The 20,473-nt window shown below is 40.0% G+C and overlaps 2 protein-coding genes across 5 annotated transcripts; one reads left to right on the forward strand and one right to left on the reverse strand.

The window, feature by feature from the left end:
• Nucleotides 1-3,800: 3,800 nt before the first annotated feature.
• On the forward strand, nt 3,801-9,631 carry FFAR4 (free fatty acid receptor 4). The gene is made up of 3 exons (XM_062619446.1): nt 3,801-4,536; nt 5,298-5,426; nt 9,115-9,631. The coding sequence occupies exons 1-3, from the start codon at nt 4,006-4,008 to the stop codon at nt 9,520-9,522; spliced, it is 1,068 nt and encodes a 355-aa protein (XP_062475430.1). The 5' UTR covers nt 3,801-4,005; the 3' UTR covers nt 9,523-9,631.
• Nucleotides 9,632-10,379: 748 nt separating this feature from the next.
• RBP4 (retinol binding protein 4) lies at nt 10,380-17,763 on the reverse strand. 4 transcript variants are annotated; one of them, XM_062619448.1, is made up of 6 exons: nt 17,627-17,763; nt 17,319-17,454; nt 16,555-16,691; nt 16,299-16,405; nt 14,460-14,672; nt 10,380-10,773 (listed from the first exon to the last, which is right to left on the reverse strand). In XM_062619448.1, the coding sequence occupies exons 1-6, from the start codon at nt 17,746-17,748 to the stop codon at nt 10,760-10,762; spliced, it is 729 nt and encodes a 242-aa protein (XP_062475432.1). In that variant the 5' UTR covers nt 17,749-17,763; the 3' UTR covers nt 10,380-10,759. The 4 variants fall into 4 exon arrangements, with proteins under 4 accessions (XP_062475432.1, XP_062475431.1, XP_062475434.1 ...); XM_062619447.1 differs by having other exon boundaries at nt 17,573-17,763; XM_062619450.1 differs by having other exon boundaries at nt 17,623-17,760.
• Nucleotides 17,764-20,473: the final 2,710 nt, after the last annotated feature.

Here is a 20,473-nt window from a genome sequence, read left to right on the forward strand (position 1 = left end):
AATTGCACTTGGTTCAGAAAGAAATCCCTCCCTTACTGCAAGTCATGAGGAAATTGTTCAGTGTTGCTGCTGGCAAAACCTCTGGTGGTCTTGACAACAAAAACCCGACCCAGCTATTATTAAGAAGCACATCAACTGAGAGTATTATCAGCAGCTTTGTTTCTGACTAAGGCATTGGTCAGTAATGCTGCTGCTACAGCTTGAAACTACAGCACCCTGGCACATAACCCAGGAAGCATGCCAGCTTCTAATGGATACTGACCACAGGAAAATGAAACTCCTCAGAGGAAACAGGGATTAGTTCTTGATGTAATCACACAGATCCATAGAAGCATCTCGTATTTTCAGTGAACACTGGAAAGGGTGAGCTTGCTACTATATGAAGACAAACAGGTGCATTTATATTTGTACTTCAAGTTTAAAATTGTCCCTTAGGCATTGGTGTAAATGCTTCAGCTCACTGATACGAAAGTATACAGAGGGTGAGCAGTTAGAAAACTTCCTAAAAAGCAAAATAAAACAGATTTGCATTTGAATCAAACCTTAAAATAGCATAACTTATAAGCACAGAATTAACAGTGTCCAGAAGCAGAAGAGCTGCAATATGGTATGCAAAAACAAAAGTGAAAAGGGAAAGCTAACCCTGGTTGCCACTTATGCTAAAACCCTTATATAGACACAGCTTGAGTCACCTACAAGATTGGAACATCTTTTGTGAAGACAAAAAGTCAATTTTTCTAATGCAATGAATTTAAATCACTTAGCAAACATTAAATATGCAATACATCTGTTACAGATGTCAGTACTATTTAATCATTGTGATACAGGTGCATGAAAATAGACCCAAAGACTTCAACACCAATCTACATGCAAGAGGATGCATAAATAAGGTAGAAACTTCCTTAGGTCATGTCCAAATGGAACCAGGATCACCATCTCCCAGAATTACCTAGCCCAACAGGTCCCTCTCTCTGAGAATATTTCTTATGCTCAAGAAATAAATAAGCTGAACCATCCCCATCTGTCATGCCAGTTCATGGTTGTCAGGACACAGTCTGAAAAAAAGATATTGACTTACAAGTACCTGATAACACAGCTCTTACCTGCCGTAGAGAAGTCAAAGACTCAGATTTCCAGCCAGGATGAAAACAAAAAATGAAACAGGATTTTTGCCTGCGAGACTAGCTAACCAGCTCCACAGAGGTCCCTGCAACTTCCATTTAACCTGGAACAATGAAACTTGAGTTGACTCCACGTTTTGCCATTTCTGAGTGCTAAAGAGAACATAGGTTGAAAAAATTATACAGGTAGGTTGAAAAAAATATATAGGTTAAGTAACCATAACTGGTTTCCAAGCATTCTCTTAATCACTTCCTTGTCTTAAGCACACATAGAGTATATACCACACACAGCATCTGCCCATTACAGTAATGCCAGAGTAGCTCTGTTGAAGTTACAATTCCTCCCTTCCTCAGATTTCATGTTGTAATGGTTGCTATGATTGTAGTTACCCAACAGCAAATACAGCTTTTGTACTTCACGGGAGGGAAAACAAAACTATTTTTTAATATAATGGGTGCATTAGACCCATGAGTAACCAGACAGGTTTTCTTCCTGCAAGGAGCTCCCATTCATTTCATAAACCCCCTTGGAAACATGCAAGTTTCTTCACACTTCTGCTGTCCCCAGGCACAGGATTTTGCACACAATTCAACACAAAGCTTACTCAGCAATAGCAGACTAAAAGCAGCGTTTTGCTTTGGTTCTCCTCAGCAAACAGTGGGCTTATGCTGAGATTTTCATCCACACCTAAGGACCAAAGCTAAAGGTGATCCTTTCTAAAGAAGATCAAGGGTCTATGCAGATACTTCCACACATCATCTCATTTTCAAACCTGCTCCTCTATGGCATTCCCTTCTTCCCTGATTGAAAATATCCTCATTGCTTCAATATTCTGCTTTGGATGTTTCTCTCCCTGTTTTCCTTCCCCTGTTCTGTTCTAATTTCATTTTCCGCTAATGACAAAGGCTATAAAGGTTTCATTCATAACAAAATTTGCATTTATCTCAGCTACCATTTCCAACAGCCACCCACCCTGGCCCATCCTGTTAATGCCTTCCAAGTTTGCACACAGGTACAACTAGATTTCTAATGTGGCTCTTTGCCAGCCTCTGTTCAGAGCTGACCACATCACCACCACTGCCAGCTGCCCAGGACTTCAGGGATAGTTTGTCAGTTTGCATGAAGTCCCAGGCACTTGAGGTTGTGACAATTGGAAGGTATTTGCTGTATTTCAAGATTCACTAATCATTTCACAGAATCAGTCCATAGCAAAGCCAACATAAATTGTGACTAGATATGTCAAGCTTTGATCATAAGTATGGATAATCATCCTCAGTAGTTCTGTTAAATTTGCTGAAACTTTTGCAATATGGGTGCAGATTTTTTTCTCCCAGCAAATGATGTAGAATAAAATCTGTGTTTTGAGACATTTGCCAGGCACTTGTGTTGCTGGCTGCCAAAAAAAAAATCATCTTTGCAAGTTTTCTTATTGTCTTCATTTAAGTTCATAGTTCATAGCAGCCACCCACTTAACAGCAGATCTGCCCACAATTCATATGGTCATCAATCAGCAGGAATTAGTAGGAGCATCTCATCCACCTGTTCAAGCTGCCCTGCAAACTCCCTGTTTGATGAAACAGCACAGACTGTTAGAACCACTTATAGCTCGAGAGAAAACATGCTAATTAAAATCAGTTCTGCTCTGTCAAGGACATGGGAAGCAGTCCAGCAAAGATCTCACTCTTGTCATTCCTCATTAGGAGATTGTTCCTTAGAAGGACTGAGTTTCTGGAATCTCCCTAATCTGGAATCCCCACTAATGCCATTGCGTAAGTGGGTGATGGCAGGGTCACACCCAGAGTACATGGAAGCACCGCCTGGTCACCTGGTCCCATTGGCACACAGGTTTGGCATAACTCTCACCTAATCAAAAGGTGTAGCTCCATATGGCCAAGACTGTAACTGTATCCTTAAGCACCTGCTCTGGCACCAAGACGAATCCATCCAGAGCTGCCTGAAGTTGCACAGCTGTTTACATACTTCACGAAAACATGAGACATTATCTGCCCGTCTGTGACGATTTATGTGCTTTACCATTTGGACCATTTCCAAACCATGTGGAGTGAGGAGCGCAATCAGAAAGGTCTACTTTCATTCACAATTCGAGCAACTGCTTTCAGGAATTGCCCAGAGGCAAGATGGTTATTTTCTAGGTATGTCTTAATTTACCAGGCTTCTTCAGCAAGAACTCATAACAACAGGCGGGTAACACTCTACATCAGCTTAGTAAACAGACCCCCAAAATCAAGACAGTGGCACTTTTGACACTTCCCCTCCATGCCAGACCGCGGTTAGCACAGGACTGCTGTTTCAAAAAGCCACTGTCAAGACATGAGGCAATGGATAAGTTCCTTTGTTTTTTACCTCAGAGCAGTGCTGGTCATCCCAGGCACCCAAGAAGAGCTCTTGAAGCAGTCTGACAGCCATCCCTCTGTTTTAAGCCATGTAGCGACCCCAGCACAGGGAGCAGGCTGGCTGGGCCTGGGTCACTCGTGCCTCAGCGACCTGCCTGTACAGCATAGCAGGGCTGGCTCTGGAGGAGGTGACCAGGCCTGGGCCCCTCAGCATGGAGGTGCCAGAGACCCGCTCACCCCTTCCTGCCTCCCCACACACTGCGGCCTCGCCTTTGTGTGAGCCGCACTGTGTTTGCCCTCCCACTTCCTTGTTCCACACTGGCGCAAGGGCCATAAACCACCTGGCTGGCACAGCCTAGCCCTCAGCAGCACAGGCAGAAGGAAGAGGAGGGAGGGGGATGGCAGCCAGCCCCCTGCTCTGTGTTGGGAGGACACCCCGGGTGCCACCGTGGTGGCTGGGAGCTCAGCCCTTTCCCTAGGGCTGGCACCGCTGCCGGCGGTGGGTCCCTCATGCCTACTGGCCACCCTCATGCTGGGGTCCAGGAGTGCACCAGGGGGGAACAGGTCCTACTTCCCGTTCTTCTCAGACTTCAGGGGCTACAATGTGACGGCCCTGCGAATTGGCGAGTCATCTGCCCTGGCCTCCATCTTCCTGCTGGCCTTGGCGGGAAACATCTGGGGCATTTACCTGCTGGTGCGAAGGCAGCACCGGCTCTCTGCTGCCAACTGCCTCGTCCTCAACCTCTTCTGCGCCGACCTGCTCTTCATCACCGCCATCCCCTTCATCGCCGTCGTGCGCTGGACCGAGTCCTGGGTGCTGGGCGACGTCGTCTGCCACATGCTCTTCTACGTGATGAGCCTCAGCGGTACCGTCGTCATCCTCTCGCTGTCGGCCGTCAGCCTGGAGCGTGTCGTGAGCATCGCCCGGCTCCGGCACGCCGCGCTCCGCCGCCGCAAGGCGCTGGCCGCCGCCCTCCTCCTCATCTGGGCCTTTGCCGCCTTCGCCACACTCCCGCTCTGCTGCTTCTTCTCTGTGGTGCGGCTGCCCGCCGCCGGCGAGGTGAGGACTAGCGCAGTGCAGGGCCCGCAGCAGCGGGGCGGTGGGCGGCCGGGCCGGAGGAGAGTGGGCGACGGGCGGTGTCAGGAGTCGGGGCAGGGAGGGGGGCTCGTGCGCTCCTGTCACCGAAGGGAAATGCTCTAGGGAGCGGGCAGCGCTCCGTGCTACGGGAAGGAGACGAGGCCGTGCCCGAGGAACGACCGGAGAGAGACCCCCACCCGCCGCTGCTGCACCCTCCTGTCCCGTCCAGCGGACCCTCCCGTTAGGTGGGAGCTGGGCATCGCCTGGGATGGCTTTGCGTCCCCCAGTATGCAGGGAATCAAGAGATGCGCTTTTCTGCACGTTTCCCCCTTACTGGGGGCGCAGCACCCAGGGAGAGCTGCCCAGAACATGCAGCAGCCCTGGACAAAACGGCCATGCACAGATTTTTCTGCTACTATTTTGAAATACATACAGATGTACACCCAACACAACGCTCAAATACATGACCAAGTTTAAGGTCTAGAAGTTTCAATGTTAAAGTTGCTGTTAGCATTTGATATGAAATTTGTGCAATATTCAGGTGGTAGACAACATATCTATTTGGAATTGTATGGGCTTTTAAAGCCATGAAGTAAATACATTAATTGCTTTAAGTAGAATCTTTTCACTAACTCAGTTTGGTCTTCAGCCCTTTTCTCTGTAGACACAAAGATAAGGAAAACTTTGCAGTAAAAATAATGAATGGTACAATGTTAATTCTCTTCTCTACTCTTTGCAAACAGGACATTCAGATTTGCACCTTGGTTTGGCCCAGCAATGCAGGAGAAATAGTTTGGGATGTGACCTTTGCCACTGTTTTCTTTCTCGTACCAGGATTAGTCATTGTCATCAGTTACTCCAAAATCCTACAGGTATGTTTTTCATTTAAATTTTGTTGCAGAACAAAGGGAAGTAAACTCACTAGGCATCACCATATGGTCATTGAATACAGATACACCCAAAGGGAACAGACATTTGCTTAGTGAATGGTTAAGTACTGATACAAAATAAGGCACTTCAACCAGTACGTAGCAGCCTATACCCTTCAACTAAGCAAATGCTTGAACAGCACATTACCAGAAGCCCAACATGAAGTTTGCATTAATTTACATATTATTTTTAATACACTTCTCCACTTATGTGCTGTTCATATTTAGACTGTCAATCTGCTGAACGCTGAAAGAGTCAAGCATTTGAAGTAATGAAAAATAAGCTTTTGCTTTCCTTGAGCCTTAACTCCAGAGTTACAAGGGATTTGTAAGAAAGCAAAGGAAAAAAACATCCCCTTTTATGTCTGCTGATCTTCTGCATGTATTTTTAGTACAGTTCTCATTAGAATACACTTATTCCTCCACAATTTCAAACTTTGCAAACAAAAAACCATAAACAATCTGCTTCCACTTTCTTTGTGTGTAGATGTTGTTTAACTGCTGAAATGTAGACCAAGACACCAAGCACCACAGAATTCTAATCAACTAATAATAATTTTAATCTCATCTAGCAAGCATGATGTTAGTTACCTGAATTCCTTTTAAAACATCTGATTCCTTCTTCCTCTTCCAAAACCAGAGTGGGAAAGAATCTTCAAACTAGGAGCTGCAATGCCTAATCTTTAGCAATTACTTCCAAAAGATTCTTGATTCCTGTATTAGACAATTAAACTTCACATACTATCTATAAGGAAAATTACAGGTTTTGGAAAGGAACCACAAAAAACACATATTATTGAGCAGGGAATTAACTGATGAAATCCTGAGCACCAAGGGGCATGCACCAGAGCTGCAATGCATGTTTCCATGAACATAGGACTGAGAATCTGGGCTTTGCATGTACTTGCCTATTGGTCAGGCTTTCACTTGTAGTCAAAATCATCAGCTTTTAGTTTCTGTACATGCTGGAAACTCATTATAAGCTTGAGGTAAATGCATTAGGTAAAGCACCTGCCTTTTGTAACCTCATTATTTGCTGTAGGGAAAGAAGATACAGAACTCAGTGGGAAGTCTGAGCCCTTGGAAAGCACTGCAGAAAACTGCAGGCCCAGGAATGTCACAGTCCTTGGGCACCTCTTGTCCTTGCAGATGCCAGGTTACAATAAATAAATTTAGAAAACAAAATGGCATGTAGAGAACTAGAAGCCTGAAAAAGTGTATAGAATACTGGATTACAAAACAGCTCCATGCTGCCATGCTCATGTTTCTTTTCCAGCTTGATAACACAGATGATGAGGTAACGTTTCTCTTGATCTGAGAAAAGAATGAGCCCATAGCAGGATCCTGTCTGTTAGAACTGAATCTGCTCTCTCACACACTCTTCAGGAAGCAGCCAGAACTCAGCTGGAGAATGTCTTAATCCCCAAATCATTCCCAAAAGCAGATTCACTCTCACCTCATGAGAATGCTCTGTGGTGCCAGTGAGCACAGAGTACAATGCTCAGTGTTGCTGGAAGCAGTTCAGAGCATTCATGTATTCAATTAATACAGCATCTGTGATGATAATGATTCACATGTAAGATGATACAGATGTAAGACCTCAAATTTGTTAACAAATATACTCTACAAATGTATACTTTACAATTTAATCTGAAACTATTATATTTATATAATATATATATATTCTTAGAGCACTGGCAAAAGTGGTAAGATTAGAAGCTATGATTTGTAGTTAAGTTATTTGGTTTTGCACTGTTCCTTCTTGCAGGCAAGTCTTACATAAGAGGCTAGAACTACTAAAGACATTTGTGCTCTGGAAGTTACCTGACTTCTAAGCTCCTGTTTCTCAGAGTGTGTTCCAGATGCCCATCTACTTATACTATGCAGACCAAAAAGGGATCCAAAACATTTCTCTGCCAGCCCATGTCAGCTGAGCACTTATGTACAATGCAGTTACATCTTATTTACTGCAATCCTGATGATTCTTGCATTTTTAGTTATGAGCTGTACAACACCAGCAGGAAAGATGGAGGATGCTTATATGGGACAGATACTGTGGCCGTTTTGAACAGTGGAGGCTGAGCAGGGCACAGAACTTGCTCTTCCCACTTTTATATTAGAAGGAGATATTAGTCCTTTATATTTACTAAGACAGGTTAGGTGCCCTCTGAGACCAGCTGTTGGATTGGATTGTTTGGAGGAGTTAGCCTAGTTTCTGGGTTGCAAATATGTACAGCAGAAGATCATCAGCCTAGAATAGTTTTACATGCTGAAAATGTCAGAATTCTCTGCCCATTTTGAATCAGAGAAGCAGCTACTGAGGCTGTTCCGTTCTCAGGCTCAGCAGCTGCTGAGAAGCCCATTGTTGGTTTGATTTACACACCTGCATTCTCTTGAAATTTTTGGTAGATATCTGGGTTCTTAATGAATATTTATTCTAGGCCATCGCCCTCTGTGACCAATTTAGAAAACTGCAGGGAAAATGAAAATTGCTCTCTTTCTCTCCCTATATATAAATAGATATAACCATTTTGATCCTTACCTGAACCAAGAAGCTACTAAACATTACTAGTATTAGTGTTATCCTTCCATTAGTTACTGCTAAAGGGAAATGTCACACATATAAGTAGTAGGAAGAATCTTAGCCTTCTGGCTTTCCTACTTACTTTCGTTACATCAAATTGATCCAGGCTTTTGAAAATACCCCTTCTTTACCTATGCAGGAGATAGAATGGCATCTCAATTATTTAGCATAAATGTTTGTATGCTATGTATTTTGATTTTGTTTTATTTGCATCAGATAAGTGAATGTAACAGACTTACTTGTGCCATGCCAACTTCAGTGAAGACGGGGAGGTAGTGCATGAGATTCAGAGTTTTCTGCAAGCCATTGGGATTCATTATTCTACCTGGTGACAGATGCTTGACCCCCATGAATACTGGATTCCCAAACTACCGTAGTCTGGTTTGTTACATTGGACTGTACTTTTACAAGAAACACAGTTTCTTAGTGACAAATGGATCTGTAAATTTCCAGGTTAGTTCACAGAGAACAATTCTGATTACTGACTGAAACTTTACACAAAACCTGAAGTAAAATTTCTTTCACATTTAAAACATCTCATTATTTGTTGCTGTAATAAATTCATGATCTGTCTAATACCTGACTTATAATACCAGCATGGCTGTAAGAGAACTGGATTGCATTCCTCCTTGTGCATCAATAGGATTGATCATTATGTTCCAGTTTGCATTTGTGAAAAAAATCAATGGGTTTATTTAGATAGAACAAATGAGGTCATAATTTAAAGTTAATGGGATTTCATGAGTAATTAAGGTTCTGTTTTATGCTGAAAAGTATTTATGCATGGAAGAAAGCCATAAGGAGATCAACCAGCCTGACTAATACTGACATGAGTTCACAGCTGAAAGGAAAAAAAAAAGCTAGTAAAGTGAGAACATTTGAAATGGAGCCACTGACAAAAAGTAAAATGGAATTATGAAAGGCCTTTTTGTGGTCACTTTTCAAAACAGAAACGTTATGTGCTATGATTTACTTTTGCACCTGTAAAAATGTGTTAAAAATTATTCTAGGTTTCAGTGAAAGTTACTTTCTTTTCTTTTACTGCAGATTACAAAAGCATCAAGAAGGAGTTTAAATGCTGGCTTAGCCTACTCAGAAAATCATCAGATCCGTGTTTCCCAACAAGACTACAAACTATTCCGAACCCTTGTTGTTTTGATGATCTCTTTCTTCATCATGTGGAGCCCAATTATAATAATTATTCTTTTAATCTTAGTTCAGAACTACAAAGAAGATTTAATTATTTTTCCATCAGTTTTCTTCTGGATAGTGTTATTCACTTTTGCCAACTCTGCTGTCAATCCAATTTTGTATAATGTTGCCCATTTCAGACGTAAATGTCAGGAAATTTTTCTCTGTTGTACAGGGATCCCTGTAAGGCATGGGGCTGGTACAGAAACCACTGTAAGAAGAAGTAACCATGAACAACCAAATCTGTCTTTCATTAGCAGATAATTATTTAAAGTTTAAGTTGTGACACATTTTTGATGTTAATGTCTATGTTAACCCAAGTTGAATAGGTCACTATGTTATAGTACTATATGCCAGAGACAGAAAAAAAAAAAAAAAAGCAAACTAGAATCTGTATTTTTGATTCCTGAAAGTAAAATTCTCGACTTCGCTGTTTTGCCTTAGTAAGATTTGGACAATTTAATCCAATGGATTTAATTTGCCACTTACACTGAAATAGGTATGAATATGGCAGTTAACTTGGTGTTTTTAAATAGTTGAAATAAGTACATACCAGACGAATTAATTTCTATGAGGGTACATTTTTAGTTGGCATAAATGTCATTAATGAAGTTATAGTGAGTCTGTATCAGGGGCACTTGATCTATTTTTACTCTTTTATTTTCTACTGAGTAAGAGATTAACTTTCTAGTGAAAATACACATCCTCAGAAAGTATCTCTCTTTTATTCAATCCCATTTAAAACAGGCCCTTGATTATACACTTAGATAACTGACTGCCTGAACACAGGTTTGAGCAGACTAACCAATTTCATGTAGGAAACAAGATGATAAGCATCATATTGGTAGTATCACCAGGTGAATAACCAATTATATTCCACCTCAAATTAAAAATATGGACATAATGCCTTCTAATTTATAAATAAGGAATAAAGAAATGTTTACTTGTTGTGTGTAAAATAGTTCTTTTTAAAAGATGCATATTTTTTATGAATTCAGTAGGCATGTAATAAAGTTAATCAGTGATATATAGGCTCACTGAAATTTCTTCCTCTTTTCTAAAATGCTATTGGGAATGATTTCCAGTATTTCCTAGGAGAAAAGATGACATTGTATTGAAAATAAATTAAAATACATTTATTTTGGTTCTTTTTAATGGAAACTCTTCAGTCAGAAATTGAAACTGCTAAAAAAAAGAAAAAATAAATTCTTAATTATTATCTGTGACCAATTCAAAACAGTGCATTAAGAAAATGGTCTACTAATAAAGCCAATGTCTCCATATGTACAGATTTGCATACAAACAATTTGAATCCCCTGTAATCCAAGTTTATTAAAATGTTTCATTGGTTTATTAACAAGATGAGCTACACAGCTCAGATAAATATACTCAAAATCTAAATTAAGCCATTTAAAAGGTTTTCAAGAGAACACCCAATCAAAGTGTGAACTTTACATCCATGGTGTTGTTATGTGGTTTCTTTCCATAGTTTCGGATTTCCTTAAGAGCAAAATCCTAAAAAAAAAAAAAAAAAATAATTTTGGTTCTCAGCCACACTAGACAAAATTGAAATATACAAACTTTCACCAATTTAACACTTCCTTTAAAATGCTCTTGAGTTCAGCAAGCTGTTACTTATAATGCAATGTCAGTGCCTTGCTCCTCAGTTTGTAATTCCAAAGAATTTCCAACTTGGAGCAAAACAGGAATTCTCCCAATCTATTACACCTGTCCTGAGCATTTTAATACTTTGGCAAACAAGGGACTGGATAGATCAGTGATAAAAAAGTTATTTATTTGCTTTATCAAGCTTCAAATTATTTGCCTTTTAAAAATTATTAATTTAAGAGTGTCTTTCAACAAAGTAAGACTCTCCTGACCTCCAAAACTAATGGCAATAGTAGATTAGCTGGGATAATATGCCATACTTTAATTCACAATTTTTGCTTCTAGCAAATGCTAACAGCAAATTCAGCTTACAGCTCTACTGACATGACTTTGTATTGTGTTTACAAGTAGTCCCACTGTGATGCCCACACTCATATTTGTATAACTCAGAGCAACCTATGTTATTCTTCTGAGACACTAAGTGTATCAGAGCTGGATCCATATTTCAAAAGGAGCTACCATCAGAAATGCAATGCAAGTTACAACCAAAACGCTCATCATTTCCCAAGCTTCTGCCTTAGCCACTATACAAAGAATAGGTATTTTAGATTTTTTTTCTCCCATCAAGGTAAGTTTTGTACATCTACTTGATTTTTTTGGGAACTTAAGTTCTTTAAGTACAGCATTGATTTGAAAAGCTAATGAAAAATCTTGGGGGTTGGGGGAGAAATTAGTGTCAAGACATTGAATATGCACAGTTAGAAACAGACACAAGCCTATTCTTGCAGCATCTGTGAATTTCAGTCAGAATTTTACCACAGTAACAGCTGAATGCAGGTCAGTACAGACAATTGAAATTGGGTTTTTCTGCTACTAATTCTGTAGCTCTTAATAGCAGAATGAAAACTAAAGTACCAGGGCTTCCTAAGGAATTCAGGGAATTTTATAAGTGTTTCTGATATAAACTTTCAATAAATGTTTTTTTTTCAGTTTGGCTCACAATCATTCTCTCATTCCCAAATATCCTTGCTTTGCAGAAACTTTGGGTTAATGATAGTGGATAATTCAGAATCAATTAACACTACGGTAATTACAGGTTCTGATTACAGTAAGGGAAAAATGCAAATTGCTGGCTTTAACTTTCATTTAATCTTTGGTGCTGGGCTCATAAAGACAAACTCAATAAAAAGCAAACAGCATTAAGGACCTGGGCTGCTATTTTTCATTTACAAACAGTAACACCTAACATTTGAATATAAATTAGGATAGCTGACAAAGAACACAGCACTCGGTGCAACCCTGCAGATTTGATTATTTCCATAATAAACTAGAGGCAGCATGATCAACTTTTAAGGTTAGCAAGTCAAAGAACATTTAGGACTGAACTTTCAAAAGACATTCTGAACTTTCATTTTTAAATTACACAATTGGTTTCATATTCTGTGGGGAAAAAAAAACAATCACCAAGCGTTCAATTATATAGAAGTTCTGAGATATTCAAACAAGTTACATCCCAAATTATGAATAAACCAGTATACTGAGCCTTTCTTCTCAGTTTATGCTTGCAAAGATTGGCAATACATTTATTGTCTTGCAAGCCTTGTATAGTGCAGAAATAATAGATAAAACAGATTCTACTATCCTGAATTAGGCTGGTACTTGAACTAGCCCAATACCCCGATTTTACAACGGGATATTTTTCCCTGGGTTTGGCAGAAATGCAAAGAATCACCATAGCACACACCTCTCAAAATCACAGCACAACATCTGTATATTTACACTTCACCTTATATTTAATACAAAACCATCCCTAATTATGTCATTATTTTGTTTTCTCATCCTGAGAAATTTTTATTCTCACTGTAGTTTATTTGAAATGAGCAGTGAATGTGGCATTCAAAACAAGAAAGTATCAATTTATATAACAACATGCTTTCTTTTCTATCCTACCCTTTATGCAATCATAGATATCATTCACAAAAGGCGTTTTCATTTGCATTTATAGTGTCTCTTAGTCTTGAGTGCCTTAAATCTCATCTGTCTTTTATACTGTCTCCAGATTCAAGACAGAAGTTTTGTTTCCATTGTTGTCAAGCACTTTTTTCCAGGTCACTAATCAGTATTCTAAATACCCATCTTAGCAGATCTTTCAGGCACCCTGTTATCAGCATACCTACTTTACAACATGGCAATATATTACTCTTTGTTTATAGAGCAGATGAACAGGTAATAGACACAAGAGCTGACTGTGCTCATCTGTTCTGACTTTCTTTATAATACACAAAAGTTCCTTCAGTCAATCCCAGTTTATTCTAACATGTCATTTAGAAAAGCCTTTAATCTTGATTTACAGATTTCAGTGATGAAGAACATACAACAGCTCTTGGTAAACTGTTCCAAAGGTTAATGACCTTTGGACTTAAACAAATGGCTATTTATTTCTGCTCTGAATGTGTCCATTTTAAAGTTCCATCTATTTTAATTTATTATCCCTATGTTTGCAAGTCCTTTATTATCCAATTCCCACTGCTTGTGTGGGCAAGCACAAACTTTGCTCAGGTCAGCCTTTAACCTGTTTCTGAGAAAAGATCTAGATCTCTGAAGCCCTCACTAGGGGAAATATTTTACAAGTTTTCTCTGCTCTTCTTTGAAGCTTCTAACTCAACCTCAGTATCCTTTCCAGGGGAAACATATATATGTCCTGTGGTATAAAGCGGAACACTCTCATATGAGTTCACATTCAGCTGGTTCACCAGTCAAGTCTTCTGTAGATATTGTGTCTTCCAGAATGCTAGGGGGAGAGGTAGGGGTGGGTACACGACTATTTTATTTCTTCTAAATATTATGGTCTCTTTTCTTCATTCTTCGCTATTTCTCATTTTAGGTGTAATCTCTATCAGTAAGTATATTCAGTTTTCTTCTGGATCATCAATTAAAGTAGCATAAATTACTATTTGGCCTTTTTTAATATTTTTGAGCAGAAGTGAGCTAATCTGTATCCTTCCCTGTGTTGCAAGCTCAGCCTGACTATGTGATTCAGGATAACTTCATATTACCAGTATGAAGGCTGTGTCTCTCTTCCACCACCCGTTGTGAAACAGTTGGCATGAGGATATGTGAGAAAGGGTCTGCTATAAGGTATCCTTTCCAAGACATGTGATTTTACTTATAATCCTTTCATGAAGAATTTGTCAAAGAAGTTTTTGAAAATACATTCTATTCTCTTGCACAACTATTTTGTTGAGAAAGACTAAGAGATCTTGTCAAAGAGATACAACTTCTTTTTACAGCAACGATGAAGTTTATCCTTACTATGTTTACTCATACTACATTGATATAATTGTTTTACAACTTCCTCTAATTATTGTTTCAGGTGATGTGATGTGATGTGCCGCATAAAAAGCTATACACCTCAGCTCTCCTCCAGATATGGGAAGAAAAAGTTGGAAATAACTTACTACAAGTTCCAGTTTTCAAAAGACAATATTACAGCCACTAACTAAAAGACTTAATATATTTGCTATTTAATTGACTCCTAGTGCTTTAGTCACCAAACCCTGAAGCAATATTCTTCAGAAAAAAAACATTCTTACCATTATGAACAATAACTCTGTATTTTCTGTCCAAGCAAAGGTCCTTCTGCCTTTGTCTGACAATTTTCTGTGCCTCTGGAGGCAATCCCTTGGGGTCCCGGGAGAACACAAAGGAATAGCTATCAGCACAAGTGCCATCTTCATTCAGCTGGCGGCAGGAGTAATGAAGAGCATAGGTATCATAATCTGTGTCCACTACCCAGTGATCATCATCTGGAAGGAATCATAGCAAATAGCAAAGGTGAGACACAAGCAGTATCTGGTAGAACTAGAGAGATTGCTGCCATAACTCTAAAAAAAAAATACAATGAAAATTGCTATAAATGATAGCAGATTAGCTCTTAGTTTATTCCTACCTCCAGTATTTAATTCCATGTTTTTTGGGGAGTTTTCCATTTTATAAATAAAATAAGCATATTTATCAGAGACAGTGCTGGAGAAAAGAGGAAATGGTTGGCACACTGCTGCTCCTCTAACGTAGGTTCAGAACAAGAGCAGTATGAAGAATTGCCAATAAATGCCTTGTAAATCCATGCCTGAACATCATTATAAAATGTGGCAGCAAAGAAAAAAAAAGAATCATGTATTACAGTAGCTATCATTAAGTATAAATAAAGTTTTCTTATTTTAACCAAGAAAGGGGAACAGTCAGACAAAAAAAAAAAGTTAAAAAAGCAAATAGAGAAGCTAAATGTATTCTTGGTCATGCTCCAGATTACTCAAAACCATAACTATTTGCCTACCAGGGATGTTACTTAAACTGTGTTTTTAAGGAAAAAGATTATCGTGCAGTTTCCATGTGTGTTAGAAGTGCATTTGCTACAAGCTCTATCATAAACCCTCTTCTCAAAACACACTGACAATTTCAGGAAATTCTTAACTATTTAGCTAGGTAATCTCATATATACCCAGTCACAGAGACACCCGGTGCTAACAGAAGTGAACCTGAGTTTTTGCAGTAAAAAGTGTCATCTCTACACTTTCCTTTCCTGGAGCAAAAGATCCTCCCTGATGCTATGTCTATGCTGGTGAAGGAATATGGTATGTTCTCTTCCCCATCTCTCCTGTGGGTGGGGACCACAGTTTTTAGAAAGGTAGAATCTGGGCTCAGCCCGCAATCTGAAGTATGCACGAAAACATGATTCAGCAGCATGCTGTGAGGAGATTTGGCAACAATTCAAAAGCAGTTGGCATCCAAAGCATTCTTTGTAGCTGTGTCTTTGGAGAATGGAACTCAAATCACTTCCAAATTCCACCTGCTTCTCTTGGAAACAATCTGTGGAAATGTCTTGAGCTACAGGTGTCTGAATCTCTACTTGGCTCAATAAACTAATTTTTCCTAGGGTGTGACAGATGACAGAAAAATATGAATGTATATATACTAGATAATATTTGTTTCTTAAAATAGATAAATCTCTACATTTGAAAATATGAAACCAAGCAAAATAACAGTTGCAAAATCTTTTCTCCTGCTCAGCCAAGTCTGACATTAGGCTCTTCAGAGAGGACAGAAGCATTGATAAGTTGAATTCTGAACTAAAGACTTAAAATACTTCATCTGCCTTTCATTTCTTTCCAATGACCTTCAATTATGTTGTTGGATAGCAAACAAAAGAAATACAAAGATACACAAAGGCCTGGTCTTGACTTGTTTAAAGAAAGCCAAGCAGCTCACCCATATGAAAGATAGTGCTTACCTTGTTCTCATGAAGGCTTTGCTGTATGATAGTTACTACATGTTTTAAGTGTATTTAAGAAGTCCAAACCTATATTTCCCTTCCCCAGGATGGACATACAACGTAACTAGTTGTTCTTCATCTTCTACAGCTAAGTACTCACTTCCTTTCTGCAGAAAAGAGGCAACACCCCAGTACTTCATCTTGAACTTGGCAGGATCCTCCGTGTCAGTGAAAGAGCCAATCATGTCAGCACAGACATCCCAGTTGCTGTGGCCAGAGAGAAAAGATACATCACATGCAAACCTAACAGCACATATTCAGAGTGACTACCAGAGATAGCAGGTAGGATTAGAGCACCAGTAAGCAAAGGAGAAGTTAAGTGAAACGGACTAAGAGGGAGATCGCAAACAGCTTACTTGAAGAGTCTGACTCTGCCCTTTGCAGTGGCAGTCATTTGTCCATTCTCATCTATGGTGAAGTCAGCTACCACATTGTCCTGCAGAAACAGCCCCTCGGGATCTTTTTTTGCCATGGCATACCAGATGCCACTATACTGTAAGGAAATAAGAAAGGTTGTAGATAGTCCTAGAAGTATGGAAAACTACATACAGACATTAAAAACTGGGGGGGGGGGGAGCTACAGAGGGGAGGACATGCAGATATTTGACACCACGCCTCGATGTTGTAGCTAGGGAACAAATCTAGCTGTTGCAACAGCATAAACCCACCGGCATGTCCTACTGCAGCCAGGGGTAGAGAAATAATTGATTCTGTTTGTATGTTATTTGTATCTGCAGTTCTCCAGCATTTAAAATGCGAAATTTGGTGGGAAGAGGATAACAACTGGTAGATCTTGTCAGATCTATGTATAGATGATTTCTCCTTGCAATGATGTCTGAAAACACGAGTATTAATTTTTCATAGAAACAACCAAATCACTACTCTTGTTTTATTACAGATTGAGACCAGCCTGCTAAAGCTCAGTTTCTGTAGTATTCCTTACCAGATGCATCAGGATCCAGCATCTGTGGAGGTGTGGGCCACATCACACACTTCTGCTGTTTTGCAGTCTGTGACTGAGTGAAAATGTGAACACTTATGCTACTGAATGCCAGATTTTGTAGCCTGGGAAGAGGAGTTAGGCAAGATATCACAGATCCATGAGAGAAAGGAGATTTACCCTGTTCTTGTCGAAGTTCTCCTTGACTTTGAAGCTGCTTACTCGGCAGTCCCGCTGTGCTGTGCTGCTGCCTAGCAAGGCCAGTGCCAGCAGGAGCAGCCAGGACAGAGCTCTTTCTGTATGGGCCATCCTGTCCCTGCAGCAACAGCAAACAGAGAATAGCATCAGAAACAGGCTCTGTCACACAACTGAGGACGGGAGGAAGGCTGCCCTGACAGATCCCCAGGCATCATGCAGCTTTCCCTGACGTATACACAGGCAAGGCACCCGGTTGTCCCCAGCCCACCATAGCAGGATCCCTTACAGACAGTGCTGGTCCCTGTAGCCTCTTGAGAGCCCAAGTGTTGATGGCAGTGGTGGGGCTCCCAGACAGGGAATGTTTTATATAGTCCTGGGTCTTTCGCAACCCCCTGAGGTACAAAGCCAGCATTGGACGGGGAGCAGGGAGGGGGGTTGTTGCATGCTGTGGGCATTCAGGGCCTCTTCATAGCAATGTCTTGCATAACTCCCATGGGCTCAGGTGGTCTTTGACCCTGACCTGCAGCCAAGCAGGCAGTAGGAACAAATGCCTCTCTTTGTTTTTCCTAAGCCAGAGGCAGAGCGCATACCTGGGAGAAGAGGTGTGCACATGTGCAGGGAGAACAAAGGAAGAGAGGCACTCCGTCTCTGCAGGGGGGAGAGTTAGTTGTGTTCACCTCCTATGTGATTTTATGCTGCAGTCCAAAGTCCTTCTTGCCCAATGTGCTCAACCCGGTTACAAGGTGCAGACCTGTTTCCTCCACCTCCTCCCCAAATTCTTTTCCTGTTTTCCCCTGATAAACAGTGGCAAACATCATACTTGCAAGTTTCTGCTAACATTTCTGAAAGCCTCATCATGTCAGAACTTCTTCACGTCCTTATGACTGGTTCCCTCTTCCTTCCCAAAAGATGGCTCAGGTGCCAGTCCAGGGTCTGCCCTCAGGAACAGGAGCTGGGGTCCTGCAAATCTCTGAGAAGGCAAAGAGCACTTTTGTGTGGTACTGCAAAGGTGGTAGGACATACGTGCAGCCTGCAAATACCTGAGTGCATGTACACGCCACATCTGGCCCTTTTCACATCAGTTTTAAATCAGAGTTTCCAGAATTTCTATTATGTTTTTGGCAAACAGTTTTCAGTTCCATAAACCATTATTTTCTCCTGTCCAAGCAAGTTTTGTTGCCTCTCAGTCAATATTTGTTCTATAGTTTCAACATCTTTAGGAAGCATTAGAGAAAACCTGTTAATTATTTTCTAGACATGTAACCAGAGCACGATAGGACCGATTATTACCAAGAGAACTAATTCACCTACTTTTTTTACCTCCCAGTTTTGAAAGAATAGAGACGGGGCCTGTTAGTTAAAGGGCTTTATTCATTACTTTAATACACATTAAAGTATGGCAATACCAATGTGGTATAACAAATACTTCAACAGTAGCTGATGTGAAGAGTTAAAACAATTTATTCAGCATGGTCTTTCCTAGAAATTTCTTTCAGCGTTCTATTCCTGTCGTATATTCATAAAAATATTGAACTTTTTACTGTTTTTGCTATCTTTTTCAAATGTAATGCAGACAGTAACAGTCTGATTTATTTTCCTTTTCTGCTTTGTGTTGGCACATTTTTGCATAGCTAGTAGATTTTTGTTCACTTTCTCAAGAATCAAATGCTCAGGGCTGTTCCAAGTCTGCTCTGAAGCCTTTGATTCCCCAGATAACATCAGACACTGAAAATTCTATTATGTTTAATATTAAGGCTACTGTTTGGAATAAAGAAGGTATTTAACATAGGTATCCAGAAAGGATGAGGCATATTAATTGTCCTGCAACTTTAAGCAGTAATCTTTCAACAAGCCAACCTTTCCATTTTAAACTGAGATTTTCAAGTTTGCTAACTCCCACAAAGCAATCTATATCCCTCTGTTGGCTTTTAGAACCTTGTTCTAGCCTCTGGCAATGCTGATACTGGTTATATTTATGTATTTTTACAAAACTTTTACAAAACTATCACTATTTTTAATATATGAATTTATCATACTTACAAGAGTAAAATCAACATGGATTTTCTTTGTTCAGTGTCTCACATGACTGATGGTAAGAAGACAGACTATAGTTTAATTTACAAGCTTTAAATCTGTTACTTACTTTAATACCAAAGAAAACAATTATTGTCTGCCAAATCATGAAATATTATTTCTCCTAAATTTGTCCTCTTTGGAAATCTGTATACTGCTTTATATTCCCAGACAGGTTCTTTCAGGATCAAAAGCATTCCTACAAAATTTTGTCAATAACATAATGACCCATGAAAATTCTATTACAGAAGTTTTCAAAGGAATTTACAGTCACTCATCCAAATGAAACAAAACATGATGAGATTTGACCACCTCTGAAAATCTAGATCAGCAGCCCCATTATATTTACTGCATGTTGTCCTCAGCAGTTTTACAGACAGGAGACCAAATCATGTTTCACTGGAACAAAAAATATGCTTCTGTTAATAATTTTTAATTAAGGGCAAGAGGCATTCCAGTGTCTTAAATTAATCTGAGCTCATCAACAAAAATAAATCAGAAGCGTGTAATTTTATGTTAGCCATGGCACAGCATTTCTTTGCGTGCGTCTGCTGATCTCTGCCATGTTTGGCAAAGCATATCTGGCAGATGGGCCTGGCAGAGGCTTAGTAATTATAATTTCTAATTCATTCACCTCAAGTCTGGGATCTCTATGAACTCTAGGTAATAACCTCAGAAAACTCTTCTTTTGAACTGCTATCATTGTGGATTTGTGGGAGTGCAGCTACAGTGAAGTCACACCAGTATTTCCCAGTCACATTTCAACAACTGCAGAAGACCTGGGCAAGTCAGTACCATATGTAGGCAACGTAGTAAAAGTTTGGCTCTGTTCCTCTTCTGGTTTAGCTATACTTCCAACTGTGCCTGCTTGAAACACAGTTTACATTAATGAAGTATTTTCAGTCACAGCTAAAACACTTTGGTTCAATGAGACAAGCTTTTTAGGCGAAAAAGGCTCCTTGTTGTCAGTTACGTCTCAGCTGGGAGTGTACTGGGGCAGGGATGGAAGGTTGCTGGCAGACTACCATTTTTATGGCAATTCAAGGGTGAATTTTTTCTCAGTC

The sequence above is a fragment of the Pezoporus occidentalis genome, unplaced genomic scaffold (assembly GCF_034315485.1).
Source record: "Pezoporus occidentalis ecotype Australia unplaced genomic scaffold, CSIRO_AGI_Poc_V1 ctg210, whole genome shotgun sequence".
NCBI classification, from domain to species: domain Eukaryota; kingdom Metazoa; phylum Chordata; class Aves; order Psittaciformes; family Psittacidae; genus Pezoporus; species Pezoporus occidentalis.